Source organism: Takifugu rubripes, chromosome 19, assembly GCF_901000725.2.
Source record: "Takifugu rubripes chromosome 19, fTakRub1.2, whole genome shotgun sequence".
Classification (NCBI taxonomy): domain Eukaryota; kingdom Metazoa; phylum Chordata; class Actinopteri; order Tetraodontiformes; family Tetraodontidae; genus Takifugu; species Takifugu rubripes.
The window spans coordinates 2,512,316-2,539,080 of record NC_042303.1 but is presented as its reverse complement, the minus strand read 5'-3'; the positions used below and the strand labels follow the sequence as shown (position 1 = coordinate 2,539,080).

The 26,765-nt window shown below is 46.0% G+C and overlaps 4 protein-coding genes across 17 annotated transcripts; 1 reads left to right on the top strand and 3 right to left on the bottom strand.

Annotated features, from left to right (window-relative positions):
* Positions 1-319: 319 nt before the first annotated feature.
* Positions 320-3,502, bottom strand: yod1 (YOD1 deubiquitinase). 2 transcript variants are annotated; one of them, XM_011613574.2, is made up of 3 exons: positions 3,365-3,502; positions 2,459-2,667; positions 320-2,315 (listed from the first exon to the last, which is right to left on the bottom strand). In XM_011613574.2, the coding sequence occupies exons 2-3, from the start codon at positions 2,664-2,666 to the stop codon at positions 1,615-1,617; spliced, it is 909 nt and encodes a 302-aa protein (XP_011611876.2). In that variant the 5' UTR covers position 2,667; positions 3,365-3,502; the 3' UTR covers positions 320-1,614. The 2 variants fall into 2 exon arrangements, with proteins under 2 accessions (XP_011611876.2, XP_029682842.1); XM_029826982.1 differs by lacking the exon at positions 3,365-3,502 and having other exon boundaries at positions 2,459-2,823.
* Positions 3,503-7,995: 4,493 nt separating this feature from the next.
* LOC115246959 (serine/threonine-protein kinase pim-2-like) lies at positions 7,996-9,446 on the top strand. 2 transcript variants are annotated; one of them, XM_029827039.1, is made up of 6 exons: positions 7,996-8,130; positions 8,216-8,263; positions 8,377-8,583; positions 8,689-8,869; positions 8,951-9,139; positions 9,256-9,446. In XM_029827039.1, exons 3-6 carry the CDS (start codon positions 8,413-8,415, stop codon positions 9,372-9,374), a joined length of 660 nt encoding a protein of 219 aa, XP_029682899.1. In that variant the 5' UTR covers positions 7,996-8,130; positions 8,216-8,263; positions 8,377-8,412; the 3' UTR covers positions 9,375-9,446. The 2 variants fall into 2 exon arrangements, with proteins under 2 accessions (XP_029682899.1, XP_029682898.1); XM_029827038.1 differs by lacking the exons at positions 7,996-8,130; positions 8,216-8,263 and having other exon boundaries at positions 8,308-8,583.
* Positions 9,447-11,801: 2,355 nt separating this feature from the next.
* LOC101062492 (6-phosphofructo-2-kinase/fructose-2,6-bisphosphatase 2) lies at positions 11,802-20,497 on the bottom strand. 11 transcript variants are annotated; one of them, XR_003886099.1, is made up of 18 exons: positions 20,320-20,480; positions 19,862-20,004; positions 19,483-19,608; positions 18,248-18,344; positions 17,113-17,179; positions 16,958-17,032; positions 16,804-16,860; positions 16,534-16,658; positions 16,138-16,345; positions 15,853-15,999; positions 15,420-15,524; positions 14,396-14,525; positions 14,253-14,315; positions 14,100-14,164; positions 13,367-13,534; positions 13,173-13,230; positions 12,454-12,833; positions 11,802-12,364 (listed from the first exon to the last, which is right to left on the bottom strand). XR_003886099.1 is itself a non-coding variant. In XM_029827409.1 (18 exons), the coding sequence occupies exons 2-17, from the start codon at positions 19,944-19,946 to the stop codon at positions 12,497-12,499; spliced, it is 1,605 nt and encodes a 534-aa protein (XP_029683269.1). In that variant the 5' UTR covers positions 19,947-20,004; positions 20,320-20,480; the 3' UTR covers positions 11,802-12,364; positions 12,454-12,496. The 11 variants fall into 11 exon arrangements, 10 of the variants coding, with proteins under 10 accessions (XP_029683269.1, XP_029683266.1, XP_029683265.1 ...); XM_029827409.1 differs by having other exon boundaries at positions 12,454-12,525; XM_029827406.1 differs by having other exon boundaries at positions 11,802-12,833; positions 13,154-13,230.
* Positions 20,498-20,959: 462 nt separating this feature from the next.
* LOC115246485 (putative homeodomain transcription factor 1) lies at positions 20,960-26,589 on the bottom strand. Of its 2 annotated transcripts, XM_011613571.2 has the most exons (16): positions 26,124-26,588; positions 25,564-25,620; positions 25,415-25,484; positions 25,170-25,328; positions 24,793-24,973; positions 24,589-24,685; positions 24,108-24,266; positions 23,739-23,984; positions 23,248-23,376; positions 22,876-23,145; positions 22,578-22,709; positions 22,405-22,491; positions 22,087-22,242; positions 21,916-22,011; positions 21,701-21,826; positions 20,960-21,604 (listed from the first exon to the last, which is right to left on the bottom strand). In XM_011613571.2, exons 1-16 carry the CDS (start codon positions 26,151-26,153, stop codon positions 21,584-21,586), a joined length of 2,016 nt encoding a protein of 671 aa, XP_011611873.2. In that variant the 5' UTR covers positions 26,154-26,588; the 3' UTR covers positions 20,960-21,583. The 2 variants fall into 2 exon arrangements, with proteins under 2 accessions (XP_011611873.2, XP_029682949.1); XM_029827089.1 differs by lacking the exons at positions 20,960-21,604; positions 21,701-21,826 and having other exon boundaries at positions 21,934-22,011; positions 22,574-22,709; positions 26,124-26,589.
* Between the last annotated feature and the right edge of the window lie 176 nt (positions 26,590-26,765).

Here is a 26,765-nt window from a genome sequence, read left to right as displayed (position 1 = left end):
TTATTACCGGAGTGCTCCTGGTTGCTCAACTGCAGTAAGGAGGTTGTCAGGGCAACTACAAGAACCCAGAAAAATGCAAACATTTAGCTTTAGACTCCGTCTGAAACACATCTTTGCAGCAGGCGTCGCTGCAACAGTTGGCGAACAGCTCGAGGGCGAATGTTCGATCCTATTAAAGGGGAGCTGCTCCCTAAAATAACACGTGTAATCCCACAGCAGCAGAGCGGGTCTAATGTGGAGCCAAGTGCATTTATTTTTAGTCTCACAGGCTGCCTCTAAACCAGCGAGTTGAACGCAGTCGCATTTATCGAGACAGACGTCTGAAGGAATTTCTTTATTTATACATAACCGGACGTAAGAAGTGATGAAGAACTCTGAAAACTGTCAACTTAATCTTTTAATTTTCACACTGGAAAATAAATCAAGTAAATCCAGTCATTCTTAGTGCTTTGTGTGTAACATTCATGAGAACTTAGCAAAACATCGCAGCGAAAGTAGCTTAGTAAGGGAACAAATAAGAGTAAATCCCATCCATTCAAGAACAAAATCTTTTTTTTGGGGGGGGGGGTGGCTTTGAAAGACAATTGATTATCCCCTGGTGGGGACACGGGGCACCCAGTGCGTTACACGAGTAAGATACTGCTCCTGGTATGGATGGAGATTTAGAGCATTTATGCTGATACCACAGAAGGATGCAAACATGGCAAAAACACTGACAAAACTGGGAATAAAGCGATTTTTAGATGAAAATACCATCGTGGTGTTGGAGTCTGATAAAAGGCTTGTTTAATACATACAGCGTCAAAAAGTTCGAAATACCTCTCAATGGAAAACTTCCCCAAACGGATGAGGAATAAAAAGCAAATGGCTGCAAAGTCTGAAAGCATTATTTCTTATTGTCAGGCTCATTTTCAGAATGTTCGTACGGGAACCAAACGGCTACGGGTCAAAAGAGGTCATCTTAGCACCGTTAGAGGATTTTTGTGTACATATTTATGATAAATCACAGCTCTCTCTGACCAGCATTACCTTATATTCAATAGCCCAACACAAGCAAAACGCCCCGTTCCAGCTCTGGAAGTTTTTGTCAAAAGGATAAATAAGAGCAAACTACCTAAAAACACAAACACGTGGGGTAACAGTCGGACTTTGCGTGTTGCACTTAAGACAAGAGTGAATCAGGTCATAGAGCAAAGGATCCTTAGTGGTTGTTTAAAATTACTCCTAGAACCTATCCATTATAATTTAACTATTAACGTGTACGTGTGAATTCAGTCACAGGCAAGAGTTAGCATGGATTTTCTAACCAAGACATCACCTCCACCTGCACTCCTCGGGACGCTCCAGCATCTGTATCGTGTGCCGACCCATCCAGAGAAGTAGCGGAGGCTCCTTCCCTAGCAGACCAAAGTGTTTCGGACTATTACAGCAGGAATACTGAACCGGCGAGGCTGGCTGAACGCAGCCTCCGATAATCTCCATAAATGCCACTGGATGATGTGAGGTAGAGGATCACACAAGCAGAGTGATTAACGGACCGACTTTTGCCAGATGTGCGCCACAGTGGTTGGCAGTAGTTACACTTGTGAGATGGAGCAAAGACACAAATTACACTCACACTTCGCCAAAATTGGTGTGGCCCGTCACCTTGGCGTGCTGGCGGGCTTCCTTTTCTCCCACCAGGCCTGTCTGGCACACCATGCAGCGCAAGTCAAAGCGGCTAACGTCCGTGAACTGGCGCTTGCGGCGCGCGTCGTCGGCCAGCTCGAGGGCCTGGGCGAGGATGACGTCATCCGTAGTGGAGAATATCGTGTGGGGCGGGTCGTCGGAGCCGGGCAAGACTCGTTGCAGCGGGTCGTAATGGATTCCATCGTAGATGAGCAGCACGCGCTTTTGGTAGCCCGCATCCTCCCCAAAACGATCCACCCGGACCGTCTGAGTGTCCACCACGCAGATCTCGCACTGGTAGAACTTGGACAGAATGGACAGCTCGATGGCTCCCCCCCAGGTGTCGTCCCGCCGTATCCAGTCGCAGTACTCCTCGTTGGTTTTCCCGAGCACCGCTTCCGAGTACGCGGTGGAGTCGCTGGACACGATCTGGGCGATGAGGCCTCGCATCTCTGGGGAGCACGCCGGGTCATAGACGCCTCCCTCCACCACGTAGAACACGCTGGTGAAGAGACAGGAGTTGTCCGCGGGGACCACGCGGCGCGCAAGCGCGGGCGAGGAGGCTTCCAGGCGCGGGACTTTCGTGATGCTGGGCTGATCCTGAGGCTTTGGCTTGTTCTTTTCTTCCTCGACAATGAGTGTGTCTCCTGCGGAGGACAGCACAGCACGGTTCCGCACGGTTAGACCATTAAAAACATTCGCCCCTTCTGGATCGTTCTGGGGGGTTTGAGCACATCCACACAAGAAACCGCGGCAACTCGACTTTGTCTGCGCTTTTTGGACGCTGTACCTGATTTGATGGGATAGTCTTTGAGGTGAGCGTCTCCGTTTCGAAGATCGAGGCTGGAGGGGGGATAACCAACCATTATTTTCTGCACATCACAGGGAATTCCAGTCAGCTCCTGGACTTTGCTCTTCAGTTCTTTCACACAGGACTGATGGGTTAATCCCTGCATTATGTGGCTCCCATTTTTGGTCTTACAGCGAAGCCGCAACATCCTGTCAACAACATGCAAACAGTATCGCTAAAAAAAGCTTTCCAGAAAACACCCGATGAGGCATTCGTTATAAAAAACGAGAGTTACATTTTCAGGGAAGAACAAGGTTTTGGTTTTTTTGTTAAAAGTTAAATCGAATCTGATTTGCGTCCGGTTCTAATCCACTTACCACCTTTATACCCCAATGACAGATAAGGAACGTGATCAATTTCTTCTTTAATTTGTAAAGTTTGCCAAAGATGTGGCTTGGCCGTTTAGGGATCAGGGACATTAGGGGATCTCCATCTGGAGGCTCGAAGGGACATGACGGAGATGCGGGTGTCCATCACAATCAAACCGCTGATGAACCGATGCTTTGTCTCGTTTCTTTGTTCTCTCTGGCGACTACTCAGCAAAACATTAGCTTCCAGAAACAAGCAGCAGTTAGATTGCATCCAAGCAGGGGAGGAAATCCGCGGTAGCCGTGTGGGAAAACTCGAAAGCCCAAACGAGATCAGGCTGTTCTTGTCCGGTCCCAAACGAGCGTTACCGAGATGCTTTATTCCCAACAACCGATCGGTGTGCTAACTTTAGCAAGCTAACCCTTCCACCGAGTTCGCCTTAGCTCCACACTTTCTTCAAGCGCTTCTCAATTATCTCTTAACACATTCGTATAACCGGCTCCATATATTAAATAGGAGCCCAACACGCATTTTTACCTGTTGTTTACTGCAGCCCCCGCTTCTAACAATGACCGTCCAGAAAAACGGAAATAACGGCGTCCTCTGACGCCCGACGTCAGTGCGACGTCATGACGCCGGACGTCATTGCGACGTCATGACGTCAGCGCGCCCCAGGCGGTCTCACTCTATAAAGGACCCGGCTGAGACAACGAGAGATCTCGGTTGAAGCCCTGGGCGCTCTCCCTCTCCTCTCCTCTCCTCTCCTCTCCTCTCCTCTCCTCTCCTCTCCTCTCCTCTCCTCTCCCTCTCCCTCTTCTCTCCCCTCCTTCTCCTTCTCCTTCTCCTTCTCCTTCTCCTTCTCCTTCTCCTCTCCTCTCCCTCTCCTCTCCCCCTCCTTCTCCTCTCCTCTCCTCTCCTCTCCTCTCCTCTCCTCTCCTCTCCTCTCCTCTCCTCTCCTCTCCTCTCCTCTCCCCTCCTCTCCTCTCTCTCTACCCAGCTGGCCATCAGCAGGATGGTCCCCCTACATGAGCCTGGTCCTGCTCAAGGTTTCTTCCAGTTAAAGGGGAGTTTTTCCTGCCACTGTTGCTTGTCTGGGGTCAGGCCCTGGGATTCTGGAAAGCGCCTTGAAACAATTTTGACTGTATAAGACGCTATATAAATAAAGATTGATTTGATTTGATTTGATATGCAGCTGAGATAAGCTCCAACATCCTCTCCGTGACCCCCACAAGGGAAACTAGAGGTCAACGATAAAAATAAAAAATAAAACCTTATGGACTCATTCTCCAATTAATATACTCCAAAAAATATCAAATTAATCAGCGTAGTAATTCTGTCAGAATTTGTAGAGTTTACCACTTGAGGACTGATCGTGGGTTCTAAATGGGAGTAATGTCTGGGGACTTCACTGTCCCTGGACCCAGAATTTAATTTATTTTGCTCCCCAAGGTACTTGGTTATTGCTTTTGCAGCTGGCTCGGTGATGTAAGATCCTGGGAAGACCAAAAAACTATGAGACCAACCAAGATCTGGCAGGCTGGTTGACCACAGTGGACAAGTCACGCCACCCAGGTCAGTTCACACCTGGATTTTTCCAACACAGCACACTCCCATGGACCTTCTGCCCCCTGTCTGTTTACAAATTCCCAATCTTTACAGATAAGGACATTGAGAGAAGAGTCAGTTGGTATCTGCAGAGGTGGCTGGTTGCACCTCAGAGCTTGAGCATTGTTGGCCCTCAATGTGGAGTGCAACATCCTGAAGCTACCCATCAGCAGCTTGAATGAGTTCGTGGTGGGCCACATGAGGAAGGTGCTGCAATGCTGGGTGACAGGCGCTACCAATGGCATCACGACCAGGTCATGTGGACACCATCTGCAATGGAAATCGATGAATGCAAGTGCCTGTAAAGAAGACCAGTCACCACTTACTGCCAGAACCGATTCCACTGGCCTCCTGATAACAGCTCAAGATTGGATGAGATTCGACCCAGGGCAACACAGAAGTTGTCGCTTCAACAACTCTCAATGCTGGATTTGGTCCTCACCTCAGCAACCTTCAAGCAGATTGTCCTCCTGGAGCTAACTGTCTCCAGAAGTGGGATGCAGAGGGTGCAGGCCAGTTCCCCTATGGGACCTATTAGGAGGCAAAAGTTCTTTCCGGGTTGCTGTGGATCAGAAGGGGAAGCCAGGGTTTGATCACCACCAGCTGGGTCACCTGGATGAAAGTGTGTGATGTTTGAAAGACTTGAAACACTCAAGAACTCCAGGAAACACCACTGATGATGTTTCCAAGTTGCATCAAACCACCAAACGTCTTGGATGGTAATGATTTGGTACCATTTGGTTCAACCCCTTGGCTCAGAAGTAACTCCTCTCATGGAGGTTCTCAGAATGCATTACTGTTGGCACAGCCAAGGGATTACAGCAATGCTCACATCTCCTTACATTTGGAGAAGAAATGACCAGAGAAAACGACTTTACCCCAGTCCTGGGATCATGTCCCTGGTCCCTTGATGTGTGTCCCCCAAGTGGCTTCTTTTCTGTCCTCCTCAACACCAGGCAGTCCAAAGGGGGGTTCCACACTGTGCAACACAGCTCAGTGATTGTCCTGGTGCTTGCAGGACTTCGGCCCCACTTGCCTCCGCTTCTTTATTTTTTCTCAAAATGCAGTGTGCTCATCTTTTTATCTGAAAGAGGAGAGCAGCATAGCTGACTAATGATGCATGTGGAACCAACTGTGGTGTGAAAACCTGGTCGTCACCTTCTACCAGTTACACGATCCGACATTGAGGCGTGTTAAGACATAAACACTGCTGCTGCACGTTCAGCTCAGATTGGTTAATATTTCGGTTGTCAACACTCTGAGCTTGAGCTTATTTCATTAACTTACCATATTTAACATGCTTGACATACTGCTGGTTTAGAATATAAGCGAATGCAAAGAGTTGAAAGCCTAATACTAATTTTTAGTATTGGCATTGTAGCGCACAGCCCCATCTCCTGCCAACAGGGGGTGATGCAGGACACTCAGCACCCAGCAACCAGGACCCTTGGCTAATAAACAGAACAAACTTAAACATTCTGACATAGGGATTTAATCATTGCTTTTGTTTAAAAAAGAAAAAAAAACGACTGTTTTACCATGCCTTACTGTTAATTTAATCATACACAGTATGATGGCAACATTTATATTTATAGAGTATCTGTTACGGTCAGTATTGTTTGCACAGAAAATCCAGAGCCTGACCAAAAAAAGGACTTAGAAGTAGGTAAAGCGCTTAAAACATTTTCAACAGTATTACCGTCCCCCACGTCTTCAAATACTTCTTTTAACTCCAATTTGATCAACAACAAGACAACATTAAGGATGCTCTTCTATGCTCAGAGCAGTCTTACTATCGCAGATGTCTTTCAGATAATGCTGTAGCTAAGTTTAAGGAAGCGATCCCTATGCTAATCCCAGGACCACCGTGTGTTTCCCCAGGAATCAATCATTATAATCTTAGCCCTGCTGAGGTTGACTCTATTGCTGAAGGTGCAGCAACCTCACTGAGAATCACGCTTGATTCTGTTGCCTCTCTGAAAAAGAAAATAATACATCAGAGGAGATGTGCCCCCTGGTATAATTCACATATCAGGACCCTCAAGCAGAAAGCACGCAGACTAGAAAGGAAGTGGCATTCTTGTAAAATAGATCGCTATCACGTAGCCTGGAAAGACTGTCTATTAGTTTACAAAAAGGCCCTTCGTAAGGCTAGAACAGCTTATTTTCCTTCTTTAATTGGAGAAAACCAGAGCAACCCCAGGTTTCTTTTCAGCACTGTGGCCAAATTAACCAAGAATCAGTTTTTTAGATCCACGTATCCCTTCTTCCCTTAGTGGTGAAGACTTCATGAGCTTCTTCACTGATAAAGTTCTAGCTATCAGAGAAAAAGCTAACCAGGCCATCCCAACAACTGGACCATCACCAGATGTGCTGACTGTGGAAACATACAGGGTCTCCAACGGGCCCTTAAACTCCCTCACCCCTATATATTTTTCTGAGGCGTCTTCGCTAATAGTCCTCTCCTCTCCCCCTCTCCTCTCCTCTCCTCTCTTCCCTATTCTCTCCTCTACCTGTCCTCCCCCTTCTCCTCTCTCTCTACCCAGCCCCCCCATCAGCAGGAGGGTCCCCCTACATGAGCCTGGTCCTGCTCAAAGTTTCTTCCTGTTAAAGAGGAGTTTTTCCTTACCACTGTTGCTTGTTTGGGGTCAGGCCCTGGGATTCTGTAAAGCGCCTAGAAACAATTTTGATTGTAACAGACGCTGTGTGGGGAACCCCCGGCCACCGGATGAATCCAGCTGTCACCTCCGCGCCCACGGGCCTGGAAGCCAGCGAGCCGGCACCACATCCCTCCACGGCAGCCCGCGTTCCTCAGTCCCGCAGCCAAAGACCCACACCACCAAAGGCAGCACTCACCGGCAGCCACTCGATCAGGAGCAGGGAGCATCAATGAAGCAGCCACCCTCCTGCGCTCACCTCTCGATGGACTCCGCCATACGTCCGGACCAAACCCTCGGGAAAGAAGCAAGTACCCAAAGGCGATCACACCAGCGGCCAAACAATGTCTTTCCTGCTGTGACACAAATCACGAATGGTTTAACGATCCGCAGGACATTGTCAGCCAGCGACCAAAACGCGATGTGGCAGCCAGAATGCCGACGGAAAGAACCACCGAGGAAAGGAGAGTCACGGCGAGAGCAAGGGAGGTCTCAGGGCATGCAACTGACACCCGAGTGGTGTGCAGGCAGGGCCTATTACAGCCTACCCCAAAGACTATTAGGCTAGATTGCCAACTAGAGGCACATGTCTGGCCGAGCTGGGGGCAGGTACTGCTACACATTCTTTAATTTTGAACAACAGGACAAATGTCTGAGCAGCAACATCCCCCATAACATCCCATTACAGCTCAGCTTTTAATACCATTGTTCCCAACACAAGCTGGTTGTATCCATGAATGCAAAATGGTCGTCCAAATCTTGCAAAAGGGCTATAGTTTTAAGCTCTGTCCCAAGCGAGTTCAGAACTGAAGAAGCCTTCTGGATAGAAGGCGAAACGTCTTCAAAAGAGAAGAAAAACAGTCCAGTTGACAAAGAAAACTACCTTGAATAGACACGCAAAACACAACAATGGCTGGGATCAAAGCATAAAGACTTTGTTCAGAGTCCAAACATTAAAGAAATACCAAAGCCATTTTGAAAGACATACATGAAGACATCAAAGTCAAGATGGATGAAAGAATCTTGGCATGAAAGACAAAGGTATTGTCAATAAAGTTCCCCTGCTCAGTATACTATAATAATATAATCATCACTGATCTCCTTGACACATGATTCTTTCCTGCAGGTGGCAATTAAGCACATCAATAAAGCCTTGGTCACGTACCAGTCAGTGGTAAGGCTAACTTTGATCCTACCATCAGCTGTTGTACTTAGTGTGGAGCTGTTCCGTTTTCATTGATGACCAGCAGTAAACCACAGACGAGCATCTTGTGTTTCTCTCTTCAGTTGTTAAACGGTGAGCTCCACTGTGCCCCACTGGAGATGATACTGATGGTGATGACAGCAGGGGACTCTGTAGGGGAAAATGCAGTCGTATCGCCATTAGCATGGACTGACCTGGATGATGAAGTCCTACTGATCATGGAGAGGCCAGAGAACTGCATGAACCTGTTCGAGTACGACAATGGCCAAATAGACGAAGGCCTGGCTAAGGTAATAATGCTGGCTATCGTGTTATGGTGGACTGCCTCCCACTGCTACAGAGCTCACTCTGATAATATCTTTGGATGTTCTTTAACTCTTCTTTCTGTCCATCAGGAATTCATGAGGCAGCTGGTGGAAGCTGCAATTCAAATACATGAGGCAGGCGTCTTCCACGGTGATCTAAAACTAGAAAACATTCTCAACCAATTCTATGATGCTTGGCGCATTCCTCGAGTGCGCATCATTGACTTTGGTTGTGGCTGTTTTGTGACGCCGGGATATCGCAGCTACGCCGGTACGGCTGAACTCATGCTGACATCTGATTTGGAGCTTTTCAGTGGACACTTTAATTCAAAACCTTTTTCTTTTCTCACAGGAACCTCTTGCTCTTGGTCTCCAGAGTTTAACCACCAGGGAACCTATGAAACTGGCCCGACCACCGTCTGGCAACTTGGCTCCATCCTCCTGGAACTACTTAGTGAAAATACTGACTTGTTCACAACAGGGATGCAGCACTGTGAAAATTTCCTCACCCAGACCATAAAGAAGTTAAAAGTGTCTGAAGGTAAAGAGATGCTACTGCTTCCTTTCTTTATTAATATTTTGCAATTGTCTGAACTTGTAATTAATGAATGCAGCTTCATGCTCAAGGTCACTGTTCTCTCCGTCTACCCTCCTCAGACTGTAAGAAGTTTTTGAAGAGCTGTTTGCTATTCAACCCGGATCAGCGTATTACCCTGGAACAGATGTGGTGCCACCCGTGGTTCCGTTCAAGTATCTTGCCAGAAGCGCAGCCCTGAGGTCATTTGACAGCCGATGTTCCTCTTTTTTACTTTACTTAATTTTCAGAAAATGTGAACCTTATAATGATATGTAACCATTTATGACTACTGCCTAAATAAACACACTATTATCCCACATCTCACAATACCTGAGAAAATGAATGGTGTCTGGTCTCTGCTTTGTTTCTAGGTAACTATTTTTATTATACACCCAGCCCAGATGGGCCAACATGGGGACCATGTGGTGGACGTGGGGCTGGGTGAATGCTTTTAGAGGTTACTCAATAAATGTTACCCATGTTTTGGTGTCGAACTGCTGAAAAAACAAGTCTTCCAAGTCTGAGGCTCTGATCCAAAAGAAACCCAGGTGGCCTTGACAGATGTTCATTTAGTGTAAATTTGAATAACACTTCATTATTTATTCTAAACATTGAGAAGAAAAAAATTCAGGCTTTTCCAACTGTATGTTGTTAATTCAGTGACCAGACGAGCATTTGTCAGGACCAGTGTCTTCTGTACAGGCTTTTGTCCCTGTCTTCATCACGTCCTGTTTTATTTTGAACTCTGGTGGGTGTCACCCGCATCTTCCTGACAAGTCTTCCTCCTGTGTAATTGGTTAATGTCTGTGTCTCATCTTCCTCCACCTCCTCTTTTAAGCCATTTCTTCCACCCTTCCGTCTCGGATCATCTTGTTAAAGGGGAGTTTTTCCTGCCACTGTTGCCCGTTGGGGGTCAGGCCCTGGGATTCTGGAAAGCGCCTAGAAACAATTTTGATTGTAACAGATGCTATATAAATAAAGATTGATTTGAGTTGCTGTAAAAGCACTTTGATGTGCTGAAACCAAATCATGATTTGATAACCCCCGATTTACATGTCTGTTAGCAAGATAGTGAACCCTAAATTTAGTGAATACGGAAAGATTATTTCCAGAGTGCTGTTTTTATGCATGATGTTTTCTTATATCGCCAATACAAGCGCAACTTGGGGACTTTTTTCCATGTTTCTGACACTAACCCATAAGATCAACCCTCATGAAACCCCCTTTCATCCGATTAAAGCCTATTGATGTGAGGTTTCTGAATAATAAAGCTAAATAACATTTCCTCTGCTAACACAAAAAAACTGTTACTGCAACAACATGAATTCTGCAAAATGTCTTCAAATTTCCTCCTCCTTAATTCAGGAAAAACTGAGGTCATGGTGTTTGGTCCTGAACCTCTCAGGGATAAATTAGATCACATGATCATTCTAGATGGTATCTCATTAACATCTAGTCTCTCTGTGAGGAATCTAGGAGTAACTTTTGATCAAAATCTCTCCTTCAACTCACACATTAAAATAGTCTCTAGAAGTACCTTTTTTCACCTGAGGAACATCTCAAAGATCAGGAAGCTACTGACCCACCATGATGCTGAAAAGTTAGTCCATGCATTTGTTACTTCCAGGCTGGACTATTGTAATTCTTTATTATCAGGGTGTCCAAACAACTCTCTAAGAAGCCTCCAGTTGATCCAAAATGCTGCAGCCAGAGTTCTGACAGGTATTGACAAAAGAGATTACATAACTCCTGTAATGGCGTCGCTTCATTGGCTGCCCGTTAAATTTAGAATAATTTTTAAAACTCTTCTTTTGACCTACAAGGTCCTCAGAGGCCTAGCGCCATCCTACCTGGAGGAGCTAGTGACACCTTACCAGCCCAATAGACCGCTCCGCTCTCAGAATGCTGGTCTACTTGTGGTTCCCAGAGTCTCTAGAGGTAGAATGTGGGGCCGAGCATTTAGCTACCAGGCCCCCCTGCTGTTGAACCAGCTCCCTGTCCAGGTACGAGAGGCTGACTCCATCGCTACTTTTAAGATCAGACTTAAAACCTTCCTCTTGAAAAAGCTTATTGTTACTAATTCAGTAGTTTCAGTTACTATCATAGACAGACAAATTATCATACTTAGTGGGTCGTCTAATCATTAGGTCACATCTTAGCTGTGCTGCTATAGGCCAAGGCTGCTGGGGTCCGGAAACATGATCACCTGAGAGGCCTCTGTCACCCCACTGGCAAATGGTCTCCTCTCCTCTATTTCCCCTTCTCCTCTCTCTCTACCCAGCCCCTCCCATCAGCAGGAGGGTCCCCCTACATGAGCCTGGTCCTGCTCGAGGTTTCTTCCTTTTAAAGGGGAGTTTTCCCTTACCACTGCGTCATATTGGGGGTCAGGCCCTGGGATTCTGGAAAGCACCTAGGGTTTCATTAAGAAATAAAACCTTTAACACCGCTGCACGTTTGACCCCTTGAAACAAGTTCAAATAAATTGAAAGGCTGTAAAAGTCAGTCATTCTCAGTCATGTCATAATATATAATTTTATAATGTTTTAGAAATGTAATCTTGCAGCTTTAATCAATAGTAACCTGCAAGCTAATGTACGTGCATACATGAAATGAGTACATGCAGAAATATATTTCACTCTAAAACTCATTTTATTTGCTGTTAAAAGGCACAAAAGGGCTGTTCTAGATCAAGAGAATCACTAATCAAATCCAATTAAATTCTAAAAATACAGATATTCATGCAAAATATCTCCATCTGTAATAATAAAATAATAATTTCTCCAGTACAGTACCACAAACACACCGTTAAAAAAGGACAATAATACATAATGCATACGTCGACGAACATCTCTTCATAGTATCAGACAGTCAAAGCATGGCGAGATGATCCTTGATTAATATAAGAGTTTGATTGACAGCACAAACAGACGTAAAGCGAGTTATTTACATTCACTTGAATCCTAAATGGAATAGGATGATTTGTTTGATTATTGGGTAAATAAAGGTGCATATGAGCAGTCATATATTTGTGGTTTTGCCTTACAGATCAACAGAAAACATCTATTTATATGAGGATTATCTGTCCGTTCACCAGTCCAAGCAACCATTTTGGGTTGAGCGCATGCAGGCGTGTTTGTGGTTTTAATGGTGAAGGCCTCAAAGTTAAACAGAGCGATGTGAGTCAGGAACCTAAATGAGAGGGCATATTACTTCACGTGTTCCACAACACACACTCCTCCTTTCCAAGGACATGATTTACACTAAAGATACAGCGTCACCTTCGCTCAGAAGCGGACACAGCTGCCTGTATCTTCAGGGCTGTCAAAGGCGATTCCTTCGCACAGGGATTCCTTAAAAGAGACATAAAATTCCCTTAATGCCTTGCAATTGTCACACAGTAACACTGGTCACACCCATATTCTACACATTTGACTCAGGTGAACGTTATGGCTTGGATTGACTCGGCCCTGACCTTTGACCTCCCCAGCTGAGATGAAACCCACAGCAGCTCTCATTTTAAACAAGGTACAAATGTAAAAGGAAGGTTGAAGGACCAGAGAGCAGACAACACAGAGACGTGGATGACAGCGGAAGTCTGGGAAAGAAAACGGCTTCGCGTGTTGAAGCTCCAAAATACTCACAGACTTCCTGCGTGAGGCTGTTGAACAGATGTGAAGGATGTGGGAAGAGGGAAAGATGGAGAGAGTTGTGGAGGGGAGAGACAACATGGACACACAACATGGACACATGAATATGCAAATTTACAACATTCCAATTGGTCCTTATGAGAGACCGAGTGAATCGAGAAGATCAACTGTGAAGAAACGGCACTGATATTAAGGAGATGCTTTACAAAATGATAAAGTTTGTGTGTCTGTTGTGCGGCAACTCAAGCCAATGTAGGTCTGCTTGTTCTGCATATTCAAACAACATTAAACACTGTTGGGAAGCGGAAGCAAAGCAGGACAAAGAGCTAACCTGGTAAAACACAACACACCGAGATAAGGACGATCACAACAGTCCCTCAGATAGAAAAGCAGACAGGCAAGTGGACTCTGTTTGTGTTGAGACAAAAAAGGGATCCAAACGTGAGGTGAGGAAATGGCAAACACGCGGGTTACACCTGTCATGGGAGGAGACAAGTTACAGGTGACTGATGGGGGGGGCGGGGCCTCTAACTCTGGCACTAACTTGGCTCTGGCGTCCTTCTGGCATCAGAGCTGATGGGGTGGGAGCAAGAGGAAGCCAGGGCTGGTTGCCTGCACTGTAGAGCCTGGGACGCTTGACCTGGTCGTGACTGGACAGGGGGGTGTAACTGTTCCGCCGATGTGTAAGAGATGGCTCCGCTGGGATCTTATCCTGGTAGGAGATGAAAGATCGCAAACATTAAGTACACGAGTCGGCCGTCTGGACAGACCTCACATGAAAGATTAAATCTGGCTTGAGAGAATTCCACTGAACTTCCTCTTGTTCTTCAACGCGTTTCCCCCTCTTATCTTCTTCAGTTCTAAATTAACTGGTGAGAATCCCCGATGATGGCCAGGACGATCCACACCCCTTTAATGAGGCAAATGACCACCAACGACCACCAACGACACGTTAAGTAGCTCATGCGTTCATTTCGACCTCTTTGATAAGAGGGGAAATGTCTTCGAAAAACTAAAGAAAGTCCATCTTAAATATACGTAATAACAGCCCCCGTATGTATAGCAGTTAGTTAGTTATCAGGGCAGACAAGCCAAGCAGCATGACCAGCTATTACGTCCATTAAGGTAAGATAATAAGACAGCAGTCATTAGCTGACAGTCAGAGTCATGAATAAAAGAACAACAAAACATTTTGAATTGTCACAGTACAGATTTAAGATTCTTAAGTTTGTATTTCACCAGAATCTGAGGTTTGGGGTCAGTTTGAGGTGACTTACAAGAGGCCTGTCTCGGTGTGTGTTCACGGCCTCCACGTTCAAATAAAACATTTCCACTTTGCAACCTGGAGCATAAACGCACATGACAGCACTCAGATAAACCACACAAGTTTAAAGACACATTATAAATCAATTCCTAAATTTGTGACCTACCATAGGCGACAGGGGTCAGCTTGAGGACCGTGTGCAGCGGACATTTCATGTATGGAAGATCTTCTACAAGAAGGAGAAGGTTGATGGCCACATTTGATGACCAACCGTGGCCACAGGCTGGTGTGATATTGTGTTTATCTGACCTGCACCCTTGTCCAGGAAGTAAGCTAGCAGACAACGCATGACCGCCTGGTGGCAGACCACCAACACGTTGCCCTGTCGTTCCAACTCCATGATAACTGGCTCCAAACGCTGAACCAAGTCTTGATATGACTAATTAAAAAGGAATAATTAAATTGAAATGAAAAATACTTAAAATGGACATTTTACTCAATGTCATAACCTTGTTTTTTTTTTTAAATTTAGTTAATATTTGAATCCCTCCTTGAGCTGTCACCTTATTGTGGTTTGAGGGGTTTGCCTGTCCCAATGATCTTTGGGGGTGTTCCTAGTCTAGTGAAGGACCAGCACTCCACTTGTTTCATAACTTTTATGAAAATAATTTCCAGGCACAGTCTGGGTTTTGAGAGGGTCGGCTCTGGTGGCCTGAGGAACGGGTCTCTTGTTTTCGCTGATGATGTGATTCTTTTGGCTATCTTGGGCTTACTGGACCGGTTCACAGCTGAGTGGGAACCTGGACCTTTAAATCCAAGACCAAGGGTGAGAGGCTCAGGGGGACGCAGACGTAGCATGTGGGAAGGATCGCCTCCTATATGCCTCACCGGTGTGGTGGCCCCAGGCCCCAGGATGACCGAGGACATGCTGGAGGGACTATTTCTCTCAGGTGGAGAAAGTGGCCGGAGTGAGGGGGGCGAGGCTCCTCTGTATAGCCTCCTGCCCCCGTAATAAAAGTCCAGATTAGAAACAGAAGTGGGAGGACTGAATGGATTTTGTATTATACTTCAGCAGTGTGCTGAGCCAATGTAATTGCAATTTTGTTGTGTGTGTACTTGTTGTACTCTTGAAAAATAAAGTCTGAGTTGGTCCATGGTAGCGAAACGAGAAGAATTTTCCACATAGATCACCTACAGCCTTAGCAAAGGAAACTGGACTAACTTTACATTGCATTTTGTCAGGTCAAATAAATAGATTTTGATCCTGAATAAACTAAGTGTTGCTTCAATTTGTCAGCAGACAACTAAGTTAGGAAAAAATGATAGAGGTCACCTCTCCTCCTGGATAACGATAGTGGTACTTGTCCTGGTCCCTCAAAGCAAACTCCTCGGGGAATGTATTCTGAATCATTTCATAAGTCATCTCCTCGCAAACGCCCTATAAAAAAACAGCAGGAAGAGTAAAATTGGGACTGTAAAGCACGAAAATGTGAGCCCACTTACACTAAATCCCAGCAAAATGAATTTCTTAAATCCCAGGACTGAAAATCACGACGTGGTCTCAACTGTGCTACGATGTAATTACACATCTTTGGATCATCTCGTGTGCATCTGCCCACGGCAAACTACTTCATTTTACTGCATGTTAAAGTCACATCAGACATTTTCAGTGTTATATACATGTGTATATATATTTGCACAGTTTAGGGTATCCTTTTATCGAATCGTTTTTAGTTCTTTTCCCAGTGCTAAACTGGTTCACTGACAGCATCAATCTCGTTGAGTATTTTCCACTGTTCGTAGGGGATTCTCAGCTCCTCTGCCGTCTGGATGGTTCTTCTAAGTTGGCTCGTCCAAACCTTCAAGTCTGCCAGATTGTGCTCATCTATAAACACTCGCAAGGCCTGGGCGAACTGGGAAGCGAGAGACATTTTGTCAGATTGATTTGGAATGAAAGCTAACAAGGTAGAGTTGAATAAAACCTTATTGACATAGCTCTACCTTAAAGCCGGTCAGAAAAAAGAGCTTTGAGAAAAAGGCAAAAGTTCTACCTGCTTTCCCCGATGAGAAAGTTCCGAGTCTCCTCCAATGCGGCCTTCGATGTTGTGGCTACTCTCTCCGTGCCGACACAAGTAGATGGAGTGCGAGTGCACGTGAATGTTCATAAGGTAGTAGACAATCTTACTCTGGATGTAGTCCTGCACCCGGTTTACCAGAAAACGCCGGCCTACATTCATCATCTTGATGAAAGACAAATCCCTGGAAGTGTAAATAAACAAAGAGAAAAACAAACAAATCAGAAGCCCCCTGGTGGTTATTCCCTGCAATGCTACTGTATTCCCAAATGTAAAATGCCCAGATAAAATCTCGAATGATGTTATTTTTCCTCGTAGGTGTATAAAAATAAAGACAACTAACTGGAAGCAAATGGTTTTAGCAGTTCTTACTTGTCATAGTCATCAGGATCCAGTGGCTGGTATGTGACCTTGTAACACTCGATTCGCTTGAGAAAGTCGTCCATTACTCTCTCCCGGTGTCTCTCAGGGTAGTCTGGACTGGACACCTTCACTTCCTGTTACAGGGAGCCAAAACATTTAACCTGAGTCAGCACATTTGTCCTTACATAACACGTCTGACGGCGTGATTATTAATAGAATATTGGTTTGACCTGGACATTAAGTCACATTCAAGTCTTCCGAGCGGTGTCAAATGCATACCATAATATTAGCAGCAATGACTTCGGGGTCGTCACACACGGACTCCACGAAGAACACCTGTTGGGGATACGGGGTGCCAGACAATCAGTCCAGTCCTGTATAAACACTCCACACTCTGGTTCAGCATCATTGCGCTGGCTAATGGCAATATTACCTTGAACGCATTCTCCTTCCCAAACGACAGAATTAAATCTCTTCGCTCTCTTGTTGTATTTGTCGCATCAAACACCTGGTTTAAAGAAAGAATATTCGAAAGCTTTTTGAAACGAGGCACCAAAGGTGGTCAAAATGGCAAGAGCGGCGACTCACTGCGATCTGGCCTCCCTCCTTCATCAGGTAGGCCTTCACGTCTTGCAGGGCGACCAGAGCGCACTGTCTGTGGGAAACCACATGATACAGGCGCTCCTTATCATCTTCATACAGTGATGAAATGACAAAAACATTCTACATAACACAAGTCTTCCAAGTCTCAAAAGTCTTGAAAGTGACTAACACCTGCACCCACTAATAAGCATTGGTGGGAAAACCGGGAGGTGTGAGACTGAGGGTTCATCCGGGGGGAGGACAGCTACAGCTGGCAGTCATCTGCATAGCAGCGGTGTTAAAAACCACGCGAGCAGATAATTGGTTGTGTCTATGACAAAGAGCAGCGGCCCCAGCACCAATCCTTGGGGGACCCCACTGGAGAACTGATGAGGAGCCAAAAGTTGGCCTTGCCCCGGCACCTTAACTGAACATCCGGATAGGTGAGGTTCAGACCAGCACGGCCAGTGATGCTGACAGCAGTGAGAATAGAGGAGGATGCGCTGGGTGACTGGATCAAGTGCACCTGGTCAGTCCAGCAAGGTGAGAACCAAAGACTGAGCCGCTGCTCGGGCCGTTTTGAGGGTCTCGTCACAGACAAGAGAGCCCTTTCTGTGGTGGAGCCACCCTTGAAAACAAATCGGTTTGGGCCCAGGAGCTCAGGAACTTATCATCTGCTCAAAACCGCGTTGGTCTTAGACAGGATCGGGAGAAGGGAGCCTGGGCGGTAGTAGGATCCACCTGCAGCCTCCTCAATATTTTCAAACCATTCCTTTAATCACATCTAAGGATCATTTTCAAACTGTGAATTATTTACAGCTGCTGTCTGACCCAAGTAGAACACCTGAGTCACTCCCAGGAGGATTTGTGTCAGTTTCAGACTGACAGCAGCAGGTTTGATCATATCCGGGTCACCACTGAGTACCGGGTGTCGTCAGCCATTGAAATGGGTACAGCTGGATGGGACCATGTGGAAAAAGGGATCGATGGCCCTGCGGTACCAGAAACACAAGCACTGTCCTGACTCCAGTAATCAAACACAGCCCAGACCCGTCTATGAAGCAGGACCAGTGACTACGGCTGTAGAAACACTTCCCCATAATAATCACATGTTAGCATGAGAATAAGAGCAGGAGCTCACTTCCTTATTTTCATGGCCTCTTCGTTGTCATGGCGGAAGAAATCATAGGATTTGTACGTCCCGACAGCTTCTCTGCGGTACACACCCAGGTTAAACACTGCAACACCAACATATGACGGTTACACTCAGATGCCCCCCCGCCCCAGGCTCTTATTACCAATCAATAAGGCAAGGCAGCTTTATTTGTACGGCACTTTTCACAACGTGCTTGACAGTGAAACCTTAAAAGCATTGGGACCATTCAGAGCATATTTAAAATATAATAAGATGCAGAAAAGACAGATTAAAGTTTGCAGCTCAAATAGGAAAACAGCAGAAAACAACATTTAAAAGGGCTGAGACGCTTCATAAGTAGGAACACGTCAACAATGTATTTTGGGCCTCCAGACAGACAGGAAGCCGGTGTAGAGATCTAAGGCCTGGAATGATGTAATCTACTTTCTTGGTCCTTTTTGGGACTCGAGCAGCAGCCCAATAATCTGCAGGATGGACTGTTTATAGCAGGGGTGTCCAAACTTTTTGCAGAGAGGGTCGGATTTGATAACGTGAAGATGCCCGGGGGCCAGTGGATCCTTCTGATGTTTTTTTAACCAGAAAAGTTACATGCAAATGTACACTATTATAAAACAATTTTCATTGTCACAATTCTCTTTATTTTTCAAATGGCAGTGTAACAAATATAAGCCACTCAGGCAGACGTGAACACCTCTAACAACACAATTCTGCCTTTAATTCATATCTGGAGAGTCAGATAACATTGAACACTGAACTGTATGGAATACCTTAAATTTCCATGAGTTTGATAAATGTAATGCAAAGTTGTCTGTTATCATTCAAGTTTAAAACAAGTAAATTTTGCTCTTGTCTTTTACAAGATCTACAAGAAAGGAGGAATTACATTTTAGTGATTTATTTATTCTGTTAGTGCCAGCGGGCTATAAATAATACATTGTAAGACTGAAGTTGCGGGCCGTATGAAATCTTACCGCGGGCCGTGATTGGCCCCCGGGCCGGACTTTGGACATGCCTGGTTTATAGAGTCCTGTAAAGACACCGTCCCAGTAGTCTACTGGGATGAATGCATGGACCAGACTTCCTAAATACAATACAGCACATGCTGCTTAAAGATACCGTCCACATCAGAAACAAGAGGGAGCTGAAAAGCTGCTTCTGGCTAAAATCTCCGCTACAGACGTCCCAAAAGGGGAGCCTGAAGGGAAAGACAGTGGACCTACCTTTGGTTGGGACGCCAATCCAGTTGAGATAACGGGTGAGTTTCTTGGACATGTAAGTCTTTCCCCTCGCCGGCAGGCCGATCATCACGATCACCGTTGGGGAATTGGTCATATAAGAAGCCCAGGCTGCACATAAGGACGGCGTGCGTTAATGCAAATCCTACAGGAAGACCGAGCTGGCCCTCTGATGTCATCATGATGTCACCAGAGCAGCTTTCAGGAAGTAATTATTACGTTCTTTTTATTGAAACACGCTTATAGCTATCTATAGGATTGAAGCAATTATAATGTATGGGCTGGGACAGACGGAGAATCAGGGGAAATTAGGAGAAATGTCCTGAGAGAGAAACGGAAAGAGGCCTCAGAACAGGTGACTCACAGCATTTCTTCTCGTTCATCCTCAGCTCTGTTTTCTTAGCTTCTGCTGAGTTGGCAGAGCCATTGTCCACGTGAAAGCTTGACATGCTGGTCTCTGTCCAGCAGCTCAGAAAGACATTCTCCGCCCCCTGCTGACCTGAAACGCTGAGCAAGCACACAGCATCTACAACATCTTCTGCACTTTCATGGAACTACACAGGATCAGTCTGGTACCAGTCACACATCCCGGGAGGATGCGGTGAGAGGAGGGGAGGGGGGGGGGGGGGGGGGGGGGGGGGGGGGGGTGGGGGGGGGGGAAGGATGCGGGCGAACGCAGCTGTCACATCACGTCGTGGGACTAAATGCGTCTTTAATTACTGACAATTACCGACTGACGTCCAGACACATTTAGATCAGTCATGCAGTTTCACAACATTCTTCAGCAGAGACGCAAACGCATCTTTACGCATTTTTTTTTACCTGTTCGAGGAGGAAATGAGCTGCAGAAGCAAGGAACACGCACGCTCCCCGGCACAGGGACTCAACAGCTTGCCGGCCCGACAGACTGGGGCCGGAGCCTGATCGTCCCGTCCTTGACGTAGAAGCGCCTCCTCGGCCGCTGATGTCCTTCCAAACTGGAGGTGCACCTCGACGTCATTTTCCCCCCTGCCTACCGTAAAGCTGCTAATAGATGCGCCAGGGCGCAGGGCAAAGTGTCACATTCAAGAACCAAAAAGGGTCCCTGCAGAGTTTGACCTCTGCAAACACATTTACCACAATTTCATATGAATCCGACATCAATCCTACACATAAGAAAATAAATAAAAAACACAAACTATAAAAAGTAATGGCAAGGGTTTAACAGGTATATGACGCAACATTAAAGCATCCTTCACGAGCATTATCTTTAATAATCATAAAACAGCTTTTGATCAATAGATTATTAAAAAAATGAGCAAAAATTATAAACACGCATGATATTTATGCAGAATATTATGTAATCTGCAAAGTAACGAAGCTAATTTAGAACCAGTGGGGTGAAATGACATCAGTCAAGTTTCATCTGTTGAAACTGTACAGCACCTACAGGTGGTCAAGAAGTAGAGAGCTACGAGAGGCGATCGTGGATGGAAAACATTTATTCACCTGTATCCAACACTTGTTAGCAATATTCCATTTGCATAGTTCTGATTCAACAATCCTCAATCCAAAGGCAAACAGTGGTCTGAAAGCTGCGAGGTACCATTACTAAAAAAAGCCAATAAATAAAGCCCATTTACAGTTACAATATTTCCTCCTTAAATAGTGCAAAAGGTTTAAAAAGTCTGAATTACAATCTAACACAGCTGGTGTGAGTATTCCGATCTCATATGATTAAGACTTTGAATGTAATTATTATGTCATTTATAATCTTGCATTTACACATCTTGGCAAACATTGTGGATGCAACAGCGGCCCGAAACAACCCCGACCCTCACCTAGTTTATTAGAGAGAGACATTCAGGGGTCAGGGGTCAGAGGTCAGGCGCTGCGTTAGTGGTGTGGCTGATATAGGCAGCGATGCAGCAGCAACTGAGGCTCCAGTAATGAGAAGAGGGATTCTCAAAGACATCTCAGGCTCGGGAATGACTGATGACACGTGCAGTGGAAGGCAGAGACAATCAGGGGTCAGTAGATTAGCACAGGCTTTGCAGAGGAGATGGAACCCGCTGCAAAGATCTTCTCCAGTGTGCGACTCTTCACATCAGGGCTTGATTTTCAACAGCTGAAACTCAAACAAGTCACGGTTCATTCCACGGAGAAGAAAAAGCCCCCACGCAGAAGCTCAGAAATACGTAAGAATCAGAAAAAAGAAACTCACTCTGATGTTGAAGCCCAAGAGATCGCTGACCACAGCGGAGACAGCGGACAGGATGACCACTCTGGTGAAGTTATAGATCAGAGGGTTGACGGTCAGGCCCAGCAGCCTGAACGGAGTATCCAGCTCCTGGTGGAGATCAGAGGAACTATAAAGTTCTCCTTTTATTAGACCTTTTATTAAAATGATCCAGCTAAAGAGGAAGCGATGCCGTTTACCTTCATCAATTTTGTCGCTAATTTCAGCACATTGTTGACGACACTGAGCTCATCTTTCTTATGGGGCTTCTTCTCCATTTTGCGGTACACATTTATCTGCAACCACAAAGAGTTTTAGCTGCAGCCTGCACTCGAAGCCCCGGGGGCGGCAGCGAGCGCCGCGGGAGCTACCTGCTCCGTCAGCAGCACCGACGAGTTGCTGTACTTGCAGTCGGTCTCGGAGCCCAGCGTTGACAGTCGCAACAGAAAGAAGAGGAGCGAGGAGGCCCAAACCATCAGCTCCCAGTTCATCAGGGAGTCCAGGAAGGTTTTGTGGCTGTGCAGCAGCTAAGAAGAGAATAAAGCAACTTTATCCAGGTTTATTATTATTCGCTAAAGCTAAGTATTTAAGATTCGGTTGCTGTGATCAGGAACTTGCTGATATTTTACTGGATAAAAGGACGCATTTAAACTGGGTTATTAAGTTTTCTGGACGAGGACGCGACTGACCTGAGCACAAATGATGACGGAGACAGAAAGCGCCAGCAGGAACACGGTGGACACGATGACGTCGACCGACCGCTGTGGCCCTCGTCTCTGCCAAGAACAAACAAATTAAAGGGTCCCCGCTGCTGCGGGCCGGGCCGAACAGGGACGATTGTCAAGAGCATCTGAATACCAACTCTCAGGAAGGAGCGTAGAGACAGCCACATCTTTATGTTCTGCACTTTTTTCAGCCGGAAGTGAGGGATCTCAGACTTTTTGGCCTTGCGAGCTGAAGTGATGTGGCTGAAGTACTTGGCAAATAATAGTCTCTATCAGGGAGGACAAACACAGACACAGAGGGTACCGACATGGTTGTGCAATCTCTAAATTCTGATTTATACTATCTATCTATATGCTGCTGTATTCCAGAACATTGGGGAATCGGATGTATGCACACGTTCTCTGGAAAAACGCTTATAATAAGGAAAAAAAGACCTGTTTGTACGTCCTCTCGGCCACACACATCATGAAGAAAAGGAGCCCCGTGAGGCAGATCCTCTGCACTGTGGTGATGAAAAAGAACACGTAGGTCTTGGCGTCAGATGACCCCGCTGCCACCAGCCCCAGCTCTGTCAGGGACATGGAGCCCAGGCTGGACACATCCAGCTGCTGAGCCATGCGGAAACCGAGAGGAAGCAGAGCCAGGATGGTGGTTATCAGCCCACTGAGCATGAGATAACCCACGCCCTGCTCCACCAGTTTAACCTGAGTCCAGGTACCAGACAGAGCAAGAGAGAGACGGGATGAATCGATCCGTGTGGATTGTTGTGTGGAAAGAACCAACATTGCAAAGAGGACGCTGGTTACCCGTGTGAGAATGATGCCACTGATCTCCAGCACTGACATGTCTGCTTTCTTACACTCGCCCTGCTCCCAGATTATAGCACTGACCCGGTCCCTGGACGGGTGGCACGCCTGAAGCCAAGACAGCTGGTTCTGGGAAATCCACAGGGAAGACATTTTTGATTGAATATATCGGGATACACTGGACACAAACGCTGCTGATCACTCAGTTTCATATATACATAAAAGTGCTTAAAGTAGCAGCCAGTGTGGTCCTCTGGCGCCCCCTGCTGGTTAACCTGTCTACAGTTTCGTGTAATGGGTTTCCAGGAAACTCAGAAACCACTTGTTTTGTGATGTACTTTCTTTGGTGGGGAGTTGTGGACCTTCATGGGTCTTTCTGCTTGGAGAGGCTGCAACAGCCGGACGTGGGAGTATAGTAGGAAGAGTAGAAGAAGAAGAAAAACAAGCCGTGGGGACGATGGAGAGTTCAAGAATCAATTTTGCCATCTTACTCGACTGGTTTCCTGCGGCCTGTCGTCATCGTCGCTGCTCAGGGTGTTCATCGATGGGAGCGCTAGTCCATCGCTGCACCCCCTGCTGTTGTCACTGCCGCTGCTGCCGGTGGAGGCGGAGTCGGGCCCCTGAAGAAGCTCCTCCCACACGGCGTCGTCAGTGTCTGAAGTGGGCCGTGAGCCGATGCCAGGCCTGAGGCGGTCCTGTTCTCCAGGTTTCGCTTTGATGGAGGCCCCACCCTCTTCCTATTTTCATTAAGTGTTTTTTTTTTTTTTTAAACACACACACACACACACACACACACACACAGACACTATAGACATTTGTACTTTAACACCTGCAAACACAAAACATTATCTGCCAATAACCTGAGGCTTTAACGTCTGTGGGTCAGGCTTTAGCTTTCTCTTTCGAACAGGACACCCTGGCCCAGGTGAAGGACAAGTCGCAGCGGGTTGTCTCTCTCGATGAGGCCCCTGTGGAATTACCGCCTCCTCTTCCTCGCTGGAGACCTCATCGGAGGTGTTCTAAGACGTGTAGTTAACACACAAATGTTTTCTGCAACAGCGAAGTTTCAGGAGCCGTACCCTATTTAACAGCACTGTCTGTCTCCATTTAAGATGGCTCCTTATATACCAAATATAACAAAAATGATTCTAAATGACTGACTTGGGCTATAATACTTTAGTAAGTAAGTACTCATGCGCTAATGCTAATGCGCTAATAAAAAGATTTGAAGCTCCCAGATCTATCGGTGGCCGTGTTGTTACAGTAAAAGAAATAAGACATTAACAACAAAACAACACATGCTTATTATTCTGTTATTGACATAAAGGACTATACCCTCACTTTATTACTGTGTAATTGCCGGGAGCCCTTCTGCTCCGGGTTCCTGTTTCGGCTGCTATTTTCTTCTGTTTTTTTCAGCCCTCTGCTTTTCCTCGGCCTGCGACCGGAAGAGTAAATTATTGGTCATTATTGTCACGCCCGCACGCGGGACGACACGAAACGGGTAAAACGTGGGTGGGAAATGTTGAACAATTAGAAAAGCACCTCTTCCTGCGTGCAGGGCTGGCGCTGGAGCTGGAAGATGGACTGCCAGGGGACCCCCGGCTGGATTCTGTTGACACGATCTGGCAGTGCACCGTACCCAGCAGCAGCATGAGACACATGGGCCCCAACACATCACTTGCACTTGCCCCAGGGACCTCCGAGTAGAGCAGCACTGCTGCCACTGCAGGGGGGCAAATCATTAGGCAAGAGCACAGAAAAGACATCAAATAAGTCCTATTGACTAGTGCAGCTATGACGAGTATCAAGCAAGTTTGTGTTTCTTGTTTTAGTTGGGGTTTATTTTTATTTCAGAAGGTACTTCCAACAGTTGGAACTAAAGCATTGACCAGAATAAAATGTGACAAATGCGAGCTTACTTTGCATGAAGTACAGAATCAGGATACCGAAGAAGATGGATCTGGAGGTCACCTGGATCCACCACTGGAAGAAGAATGGAAAGAGCAACACTCTGACGAGGCCCTTCCGGGCCAGAGCCGTCCAGGGACTCTCTGGTTTGGCTTTGCTGAATGTCGATCCTGAATGGAGGAGGGGGAAAATTGTTACGATATGGATCCCAGAACAGTCTAAATGAACATCCTGCATTCCAACAGGTGAACCTCACCTTTCACCAAATCAACATCGATCAGGTCCGGCTTGATGTAACACACCTTTTTTGGTTTGTTGTTCAAACCCTGAAATAAACGGCATCATTAAGGACCACAAAATCACCGTCTGGTGCCTTACATGTACGGAAACGTGACGATTCCCTACGTTTAGATCTGCCTGCTCCAAAGACTTCTCCCACACCTGTTGATCATAGGCTCCGATCTGTTAAAAAAAAAAACAGAAGTGGACTTCAATACGCATCCTTTTAGGGAATTTGTCACATTTAAGGTAAGCTGCTGTGCAGCTGCTCCCTATTGACAAGATGCAAAACTGATAAGAGCAAATCAACCATAAATTTGCATTTATCTTCCTCTCTGAACCAGTATTTACGTGTGTCTTTATGGAGCGGATGGTAACAGGGTGCCAATAAAACGTGCACAGGCAAAGACTTGATTCTTATAACACAGGCCCTCAGCTATAAGGGTGGCTACAACAGCTCACAAGGCCTTAAAGTCTGATCTCAGACAGATTCTGCAGACTTTATAAGTAAAACCAGTCATTTGGGTCAAAGCCCTTTGGCCGCCAGCTTGAGCAGATTAAGTGCATATCTACGTTTTTATTACTTTACTCATCATGACTAGTCTCCAAAGCATGGCGTATCTTCTCTTATGTCCCAGACATCCAAGGTTTAAGATGAATAAGTGGAAGTGAAGCATATTTCTAACCTTTTCTTGATACCAGGCTATTTTGGCCATGGTCACCGGAGGCTGCAGTTGGCGGAGCTCAGAGGGAGAAATGGTCGCATATCCAGATACACTGACCAAACAGAGACCCCAAAACAGGCTGACACCGCCAAAGCCGCAACATCAACCGCACACGGATGCCTCGGGTTCGTCCACGTCTACAACTATTGCTAAAACCTCGTTGGTAGCGATCAGAAACTTGTCTGGAAAACTTTGGGCATCACTTTCTGATGCCTCGGGGAACTATAGTTACAGCTACTCTCGACGCCGCTTACATTGACCGACACTTTTGAAGCGATCGATTTCTTTTACATTTACACTACATTTATAAATGGTTTCCATCGCACACACATATCTTGTTTACAGCGTCAACACCAGGTATTTCTACACTTTCTAGCTCGTTAAACTCGGTCTTCCGCTTTCTTTTCCGGGATTTTTAGAAGGTGTGGATCATTTTTACCTAACGGTAAGTCTGTCAGGCTAACTTTGCGTCGCAAAATTTATATTTTACAACCCAATATGTCGGAAATCGCCCTGAGGCACAACTTTGTAGCATATATTTCTTAGAACTGATTAAAATTGTAAGTTGATATCAAAAGCAAAGGGATGTGATAAACTTTTGGA